Raw genomic sequence first — 10,000 nt, 5'->3', positions numbered from 1 at the left:
TTCCCCACTCAGGACCCAAGCTGGGAAGCCCCTGTGCTCCAGGCTCTGTGGCTTGTGCGGGCGGGGGCAGGGGCTGGTGGGTACCACGTGTTGGTCCCTTAGGTTGAAGAACACTGCCAGGGTTCCAAAGGCTGCATGAGAACTAGTGAACCCTGGCTCTGGCCCTACGGCTCATGCTTGTGTCTAGATATGCACAGAAAACTTGGGAACCAGTCAACTCCACGAACTGGTGGCAGCTGTTTCTTCTGCTCACCTGGAGAGAGCTTGCATCCAGCTCCGAGACGGGCAGCCTCACACCCTAGTTTGGGAAGGCATTTGTCTCCTGTGTGCTTGGGCCCTAACAGCAACAGCATTTGGAACCGTGCTTGCTAACTTCAGCCTGGGTTACAGTCACGCTTGTTAAGCAGTCAGATTCCCGGGACCCATCCTGCGCAGACCGAATCAGACTCTGCATGTTTCGAAGTTTCTCAGGTGAGCTGATGGAGGTGATCTATGGACCACACTCCGAGATACAGTCTACACCTGGCACCGTGGGTGGGATACCTCACGCCGGCATTTACTGGAACGCTGAAAAGCAGGTTCTATGTCAAGAGGTAAAGTCTATTTCCATGGCCCTTGATGCCACAGAACGAGCTTTATCAGTGGGATGTTGCAGACAGGTCTCAAAGCAACCCACGGGACTGGGCTCTGTTATGCTCCTGTATCACCACGAGAAGAGTATGCCTAGGCTAGCTTGCTGTCCCCAGGGGGAGGGGGAGAGCTGCATGGAGCAGAGCTGTCCCAGCCAAGGTGTCCTAGGCAAGCCTGGCCCAGAGTGGAGCCTGACACATGGGTGGGCCGGCTGAGGTCGGCTGAGCTTGGCCTAGGTCAGTCAGAGCCCAGCTGACCACAGCAAGTGACTGTTGTTTTAAGTCCCTGAATTTTGGGGCAGGACATTCTGCAGTGGTGGTTAACTTCTGTGTCCATGTAGTTTGCTAATATGCAGATCTTGAAACTGAGTTCTGTAGGGGTTTAAACATTTGTCTGTTAATAAACCTCCTGAGTGAATCTGGTACCATTGCTCTATGGACCATACTTGGGGGAAAAACTGTTTTAGACTCAACCCTTTTACTAGCTCAGTGTATCATCATGGAAAATCCCTTAACATTTATGAAGCTCCAACTTTCCCATCTGCGAAGAGGGGCTAATACACACTGCCTGCGTTGTAGACATGAGGATTAAATGAACACAAAGAAACCCTAGGTTTTTCTCCTCCTCCTCCTTCCCCTCGTCTTCCCCTCACCCCCACTCAACCCCAGGAAGACACCAGTGCGAATAGCTTAGGAAAACATGAATCTCAGGGTCACAGCTTTATTGTATAGATTTTCAACACAGCCATATTACAAACATTGTCAGGGAACATTTACAAGAATAAATAAGATGGACTTGCAGGTGTAAAAAGATTACACTTCACTGTAATGTACAGTCAAAAAATATATCTGATATTCATTGACCTGACATTATTTACCTTCTGCTTTTTTAAGCTAGAACTGGAAAGGAAAAAGAAAAAAAAAAAAAAAACATTGACAGCACAGTGCTGGCTTTTTTTAAAAGCTGATTTATTTTGTTTTCTCTTCTCGTACGTGCTTTATCTATCAAACACCCAGACTGTACAAGCGCAGACCATTGGGATTCATGGAGAAGGCTGCAAACAGTGGGGAGACTTTGGTCTTATGCAATATCATATGCCTCGTGGATGTTACAGATGTCAGCCTCCCTCGAGTTGAGTGGGAACCCCATGATGGCCCTTAGAGGGCGATGATGGTGTCCAGGAGCCAAGGCAACGGCAGAAGCCCTGACTCTTTGCCTTCCATTGGCTAGTTGATGTCGGGTGAAAACAGAAGGTAGAAAAGTGCTTTTGATTGCCAACATGGGTTAGCCTGGATTAACCTGGGCTATCCCAGGATCCACCTGGCAACGAAACGGATGCCCTGGGGATGATTATAATTACGTGCCAACTGTGTCACTGTGCTTTTGCTTTTGCAGTCTGCTCCAACAGGCCTCGAGGGGAGAGTGGGGGGAAGGAACCTCTGCAGATAATGTGTGTGGTAAGTAAAGCCCTGCTCTGGGTCCTGCTTGAACCTTTACTAGTTCTCGCTGTCACTGATGGCCCTGTTGGCCAGTGGGCCTGAGCTTGGGTTGGTCTCATCACAGCTCTTGGCAGGCATTGGGTCTATGGCAAAGCATCTGTTCTTTCTGGACTTTTTGGTGATAACGAGCCTGGATGAGCCCTGGATATGGGGCCAGAGAAGCATCTTGGCCTGCGTGGTGGGAAGACTTGGGCAGGAGAGTAGGGGACTTCAACCTGCACAAACCTAGCACAACCTTGGCTTTGTACGTTGCCAGAATGAAGGAGTTCAAATACAGTCCCAGCTCCCTAAAAGATCACCCATTTAGGGTGGAAGAAGGTTAAAGGTCACCTCAGCAGTGGAAAGCTCTTTCTTCCCTTTAAAGTCTGGCCTCTGCTGGACCACTGCTGAGATGGGCAGCTCACCCTCTCTGGCACACAGCAAGTTCTTTCTTACAGTCATCAAGCTTCACACATTGATCCTAGTTCCACTCAAAAGAGTGACCTGGGACTAGCAAACTGTGCTTGAATTTGTCCAATGATCTATAGGCATATGGGCATTAGCATTCTGCCTGACCCTTTGGAAGTCTGATTTGACCTGGGATGACACCATTTGGCTCTCTGAGCCTCCAGACTGCCCTGGGGCTTTGACCCCAGGAATACCTTCCATCACTGATCTTCCATGGGAGGGGTAGGGGCATGGTGGGCACTGAGAGCTTGTCAGATCATCCCATAGGAGGTCTACGGATTTGTATTCACAAGCCCAAGTGCACTGAAGTATGTTTACAGGGACTCAGTTGTGCACTGTTGGCATGTTATTTCACATTCCCCTTCCTCCCCCAAATCTAAGAGCTCCACTCACCAAGGAACCATGAATTATATGAATTACCCTGGCTTGCACACCAATACGTTCCTGTCTAATGCTCAACTGCCCCCAGACCCTCATTCTCTGAACATCCCAACCAAGGATCAGAGTCCAAATCCCATTACCCAGAGCAGTTCTGAAGGATGTTCCATGGTGATCCAGAACCAAAAGGTCTTCCCTATAGACTCATCCTGAGTCCTCTCACATCCCTTGTATCAGTCCCAATGGACCACCCTCAAGCTCTTAGATAGCTAGGATGCCAGGTGTGGGGTCTACCATGGTGGGTGCTGACTCCACCTCTTGGGGACCTAAAATTTATGAGTGGATTTCATGGGGGGGGGGATGTGGCCCTTTTGATGACCTTTTTCCATCTTTTCTGAGGGTGGGCAGGAGGGATACAAGAGGTGGTCTTGGTCTCTACAAGACAGTTGCACAGCCAGCGGTACGCAAACGTCTACCTCTGGTTACCAGTAAACCAGAAGAAAGCCTTCTCATGTGCATTAATATGGCTCAGACATCTCTGCTGTGCTTCTGAGGGTCAGATCCTGAAACACGTGTCAGAGGAAATGAGTACAATGCCCCCCCCCCCATTCTTTGCCATGGACTTCTGTCTCTGCTGCTCAGACCATATATGACCTCAAAGGCAGATCCCTGCTAGGTGATGCCAATGCCATATATTTTATCACTTTCAGTTACGTATAAATGGAAAACCTCCAAATTGGAACCCTTGCATGGGAATATAGGAAACAAATGATGAATCTCAGCTGGCCTCCTCTAGTTCGATTCACGTTATCTTTTTCCTGTTTTATTGGGCTGTGATTTGGAGCTGGCATCATCAGCTGAGAAGGAGCTCAGACTAGCTGGATGATGGGGAAGGCCGGTCAGGGCTTGGAGATGAAATGGCCATCCATGGGACCCATGTCTCATCTTCTGACCTGCCCAGCAGCTGGGGTTGACTTTTGATCCCCACGGAGCTGGCCCAGCACAATCTGTTAGCATCCTGCTCCCCTTACTCTTGGGATGGTTCGTGTTTCCCATGGCATGACTCTGACTTAGCCGGGTGCTGGTGGCCTGTCTAGCCCAGAGGTGGCCAGGTGCAGGCTAAAGGAGGGTGGCTCTCCTCACTCTGTTCTACAGCAGTGTGGTGTAGGGGAATCATCATCTCCTTCAGTATCTCCGGTGTGGGGAGGGCAGTTACTTCTGCTGAGATGACATGGCGAGTGCCTGGCTATTCCTTCCTGGGCTTCCCTTCCGCTGCCTGCAGCAGCCTAACTAGACTGATCCTACATGCCCACAACAGGGATTCACAGCAGAGCCGAGGGAAGCGGACCCTCGTGAGGACATACAGCAGGAGCTAATTTAGCAACGGGGAGCAGGTGATGCCTAGATATTTGATTGGTCAGAGGGAAAATTACCATCTTTTCTCCAAGACGCTGAAACTTGTTCTAAAGTGACATCCTTGCTCCCAGTGTCCCTGGCCAGCCCTCCCCGTCCCCTGTCCTGCTGGGCCTTGGAAGTGACCACTTTGCCCTGTAGTCCATGTGCGTACTTGAGTATTTCTGTTGGGTCCCAACTCCTTGGTCTTGCCTTCCTGTTTTCCTGCTCAAAGCTCTCCAAATCTATGCCTCCTACCTGGCCAAGGCTCCCCTTTTCACATCTTTTTCCATTAATTGGTTGGCCCAACATTGGATAGCTAAGAGGTGGTCAAGCTGAGATGTGATGGGGGACTAACCTCTTCCAACCACAACCCCATGCCTCACCAAGGGATGAACTGTGCCAGAATCACCTGTGCTTCCTGGCAGCACCCCTTCCCGGGCCCTGGCATGCTGCAGGAACCCAGTATGTATGTGTGGTTGAAGTGAAGTGAGAAGCCGTCCAGACCCCAGCCCCTCATGTGAAACATGTCCTTAGATTTGCCCATATTAGTAACCATGTGACTACCCCTGGACAAAGGACATCACCTTCTAGAAGCCCCAGCATTCAGGAATCTGCTCAGAAAGGCTGTGTGCATCTTCTCCTTTCCCTTTAGGGTATTATGGGCTCAGCCTTCACCATGCCAGCACATCCTCATTGTTCCAGGATATGCTGGGTTCCCTCCAGCATCCAACTGGAAGAAACTTGAGTTGAGATTGACCCATGAACGGTAAGGTCATGGTACACCCACGCCAAAGCATCTGTCTGGGGGAAGCTGAGCTGGTCTAGAGCCTGAGTCTGGAATTGATCTCAGGAGGAAGCAGTATGGCCAGATACTATGCCTCTCAGACTGGGATATGATTCTCTAAGGTCACAGGGAGTTGAGGGGACCAAAGCCACTTGAAGGACCAGGGTGCATCATTTAAAAAACAGTCCTATTTAAACAAATCAGGCAAATTTGAGTGGAATGCAAGTATTGCATGAATTGTTAAAGTAAAACAAGAAACCCTGAAGGAATCTTAAACTTGTCTGCTTTGGGCTTTACAAAGGGTTTCTGTTCCACTCTACTCTTTGCCATTAGGGGTAGACCCATGGGAGAATCTGAGACACGATACTGGAAAAAAATGGTTTTTGAAGTCAGAAGACATTGAATTCCTGGTTCCCCTGTTCACTAACTGGGCAACTGTGGGCAAGTGATTTCTTCTCTCTGAGCCTCTGTTTCCTCCTCTGTAAAATGGTGACAATCACAAACACTTCTTAAAGATGTTGGAAGAATTCAGCGAGCTCACTGGTTAGCGTCCCCAACACAGGCTCGGCTGGTCCCGTGGGAAGGCTGACACTTGGCAGGCCACTGCTCAGGCCATGCACAGAGAGAGGGCCAGCGCGAAAAGCAATCTGATCCCTCTGTTCGCCCCAGGGGAGGTGTGCTGTGGTCATCCGGGGCCCAGAAAGGGTGAAATGGCTCGTACGAAGGCCCAGCTCAGATACTTCCTGAAGCCGTCTGGGCCACAGACACATGCAGGCTGGTGGTAGTTCCTGGCTCCTCATTAGTTCCTCACCTCTTCTCCCAACAGGGTCCATAACTAGAAGGACCATGAGGCTGTGCACTAAGTGGGGGCACTCTCTTTGGCAGCCCGGAGAGGAGAGGCTGGCTGTGGAGGCTCAGAGAGTACGGATACTGCTTTCCTCTAAGTGGAGTGGGGTGGAAGATAGCTTGGGGGAGGTGGTGTTTGCTCTTATTTCCCAAGGACTGGATCAAGTCCAAATTCTAGGACACTGGCACCCCATCTCATCCAAGCCCTGCCACGTGCATGCCGCGTGGAATCTTCAGGAAGATAACTGCGTCATGAGCCTTAGTTTCGTCCCTTGTAAACTGGCCCAAGACCTGTTTGCTGCCCTGCCCTATTTGGAGAGTGGCTGGGTTTTGACGAAATGAGGGGCTTCTCTGGGGGGACCTTCGCTGGCTCTCGTTGGGTCGGGTATCCCACCGTGGCCTGAGTTTTTACAATTTCCCTTCTCCCTGAAGTCACATTTTAGATTCCTACCATTTGAAATGACAGAAGCCAGTGTCATTTTTATCTGCCAGCTCTGTCACCCCTTCTGGAGCTGAATCAATCCTAGGCTTTGTGTTGGGTAGCTCCCCTCCCCCTTCTGCACGGATGAGCCATGGTCTGAGAAAAGAGCATGTGACAGGCTGACGTCCTCACTACAGGCTCCTTGAAGGCGGCATGAGGGCTGGCTGGAGCTGTGGACTGGAGCCAGGGGACCTGCTCAAGCTCCCCGGGGAAGGGACCCATCAAAGGAGAAGAGGGAGTTTGCTGGGGGCGGGGAGGGGCTCCTTTGCCTTCCTTCCCTTTGAGATGCTTCCTTTTGAACCTCCAAAGTGACAGCCCTTCCGTGATCAAGTCTGGTGTCCCTGGACTTCCAGACAGCCCCAGAGCCCAGGCCAAGGGGGACAGCTTCTGTGGGCCCCTTTCATGGCCCATCCTCACGGGTCTGGAGGCGTGGGTCGGTCACCCTGCTCCATGGTACAGCAGAGACCCTGAGTTTCTCACCAAAGCCGAGTCCCGTGAGCCACAGCAACAAAATAATGAGCAGACAAACAGACGTGATATTAAAAAGCACGTGCTTCAGGGAATGTTTCACAGTGTCTGATGAAAGGAGAAGAGGCAGCCCCACTGGCCCCAGGCGCAGTCTTGTCTAACACTGAGCCAAGCACACCACTCAGCTCTGCTGGGCCCCCTGTTGCCCACAGGGGCGTAGGCTGTGCTCCAGGTGGGCTCACCACCGTACCCCCTGCCCCCATCCCAAGGAGCCCTCACACCTCTCTGCCGCTGCTCATCCTGATCCCTTGGACTGATTTCCTTTCTCTCCTTTTTCTACCTGTTGGGGCCCAGCTGGAATGGGTGTCATCTCTTCTAGGAAGCCCGAGGCAGGCCGAGTCTTGCTCCCAGGTTCCTATAAGACTCGTATGCTCCACCGCCTCTGTACTGGGGGCCACTCTCCCCAGCATACAGTGAGCTCTTGGGTGCAAAACTGTGCCTCATTGAATCCTGTGCTCCTCGTCCCCTGTCTGGGCTAGACCAGCCTCCAAGCGGAGCTTCCTAGAGCCCAGGCCACCCCAAGGCTGCCAGACACTGTGCCTGAGCCCCCAGTAGAGACCAAGGCAGAGCACGTGTCCCTGGCTGGCAGGCCTCGCATCCTGAGGGAACAGGCGGCTCTTTTCACTGGAGAAGAAATGAGATGGGACTAGCTTTCCTGGGGAGCTGGGAAGGAGTTACCAAAATATATCTAAAATTCTGGGCTTCCCAGAACTCATATCAGGAAGAAAGAATTAAATTTCCACTGTGGAGTTCTCTGCTCGGAAGTTTCTGGCCTTATTTCCCCCTCCATAAAATAACTGCTTTGCTGAAAAAGAGGAAGAAAACAGTACGAATAAGTCTTATTACCAATGTCTGCCTTTTCAGAACCCAGAATTTCATCGCCGAGGAAGATGCCTCAGTTTCCCTAATCCAATGAAGTGGAGATGATGACAGGTTAGTAGTTCTCTCATGGGGGTTCTAGGACCACGTGGAATGGCATATGGACCGTGCCAGGCCCGGCCTACAGTGGGTGCTTAGCAAATGTTGGTTCCCTGTCACTGACTCACCCATACTTTGGATAAGATCCTAGATCCCTGGTGTGATCTCCTGGGCCTATTTTAAACCAAAGCACACCTGGGTCCACCTTGGCCTTTCTTGCGATGGCAGCTAGGGGTTTCTCTAGGAGGGAGTTCAGATTTGGAGCTTCAAGAGGGTGCACAAAGCTGGTATTCTATCTGCCCCAGGAACGGAAGGGACTGTCCTCAGATTAGCCCGTCTCCCTTGCGCAATGGCAATGCTATTCCAGGGTAGGGTCTTCTAAGGACGTCGCCGGAAAGACTCCAGGCCTGAGAGATTTGTCTTATAGTTACACGTCCAAACTTCCCTCCCTCTTTTATTTTGACACAACAGACTACGATTTTACACCCCCAAAGAAAGTTTCTTTTCATATACACTTTGGGAAATAATCAAATCTTATCCACCACCCAAAAGACACAAGGTCAGCCAGAGCCCTGCCCCAGAGAGATGGTTCCTTTTTACAAAGACAAGGAAGAGCAGCAAAATCCCATGCTGCCCCTTCCTACTGATCACAAAAAAGCAGAGAACCTTTATCAAAGGCTGTGGACACAGTGGGCTGGCTGGTGAATGACAGGTCAAGGCCTGGGCTAGGGGAGGGTACAGAATGGGATCGGGCCAAGCCCCATGCAGGTTAGGTGTGAGAATGGGGGCCTCTGCTGTGGACTTGGGAGCATCCAAGACCAAGCTGATCGAGACCAGCAGGTGTCCAGTGCCAGAGATCCCTGAAGGAGACTACAAGGGGCAGGAGGGCAGGGATCCCCGAGAGCCCAATCATTTCCATGACAGCATGGAGGAACAGAACACACCCCCCTTCTACTCCCAAGGACAAGTAGGGCAGGGAGGTGCTGCGACGCTGTCACTCCCCAACACTCACACAGGCGGCTTGCCATGAGATTCACAAACCTGAAAAGAGCAAAAGCAGGAGGTCTGGGAATGGAAAAATCCAGGGCCTTGCCGTGGGCGCACTTCTGCACGGGCCCGTGGCCCCAGCTGCTTGGGTGTGGAAGGGAAGCCTGGGCCTTTCAGAGCATCATCTCCCACAGGTACAGGAGACCCCTCAGAAGGTGCAGAGCCCACCGCGTAACACGGGACCACCAGTCTTCTCCCTGGAGTTGGGCAGGGTGCTGCCTCTTAGCCCCTGAGCCCAGTCACTGCCATTCACAGAAAAGGGGGCTTGGCTGCAGCAGCCTGAGCTCCGGCAGGCTCCCCATCCCAACGGGCTAAAAGGAGCTTAAATATTCCAGTGCCGCCTCGTATACAAATTTATACTGTTCCTGAGAGGAGGAGAGGCAGAGAGCGAGCAGGGGAGGAGAGAGAGAGAGAGAGATGAAAAGCAAAGGGGAAATGCATTTAGGTTAGAGACATGGATTTTGGAGGAAACTTGATCTACATCCATACTAACAGTCGACTCAAAATTATCCACGTAATTATCCCCATCTGGACATCCCCCCAGGTTTTGCCCGGTGCTTACTTTCACCCACGTTTTCCCAGATGCCCAGTGGGTCATTCCTTTCCCTTTTCACCATTCTGGACTCTGGCGTGTCTCAGACTGTAAGGTGCCTATGAAGCCCCCAGGAATCTTTCTAAAATGCAGACTCTGAGTAAATCAGGAGTGGGTTTGGATTCTGCGTGTCTAGCAAGTGCCTAGGTGATGCTGACGCTGCTGGTCTGCGGACCGGAGTTCAAGAAGGACCATGCTACGAGTAGGTTAAGACCCTTATAGCAAAGTTCCTTGGGTATGGTCTGTGCAGCGGGCCTGATGACCTGGGCTCTGCCTGCCCACTACTGTCCATCCCTTTCTACACAGTGTACGAGCCCTGTGCTTACGCTGTGCAAGTTGCACATGTTAATTAGAATAGGATTGGACTGAGCTGAGAATATAATTCACACTCTCCTAATCTAGAATCCCTTCCCTTAAACCTGAATTAGTGGTATCAGGACTAGTGTATCAGGATG

The 10,000-nt window shown here is 51.4% G+C and overlaps 1 protein-coding gene across 2 annotated transcripts in view; it reads right to left on the bottom strand.

Moving 5' to 3' along the window:
• Window positions 1-1,339: 1,339 nt before the first annotated feature.
• The window catches only part of PTPRT (protein tyrosine phosphatase receptor type T), a 1,022,164-nt gene continuing 1,013,503 nt past the window's right edge, over window positions 1,340-10,000 (bottom strand). For both annotated transcript variants that reach the window (XM_044385622.3, XM_044385623.3), the window contains one exon: window positions 1,340-9,318. In XM_044385622.3, coding sequence (XP_044241557.1) covers window positions 9,265-9,318 — 54 coding nt within the window. In that variant the 3' untranslated portion in view covers window positions 1,340-9,264. The remainder of the gene's footprint in view (window positions 9,319-10,000) is intronic.

Source organism: Ursus arctos, unplaced genomic scaffold, assembly GCF_023065955.2.
Source record: "Ursus arctos isolate Adak ecotype North America unplaced genomic scaffold, UrsArc2.0 scaffold_16, whole genome shotgun sequence".
Classification (NCBI taxonomy): domain Eukaryota; kingdom Metazoa; phylum Chordata; class Mammalia; order Carnivora; family Ursidae; genus Ursus; species Ursus arctos.
This window is presented reverse-complemented; position numbering and strand designations above follow the sequence as displayed.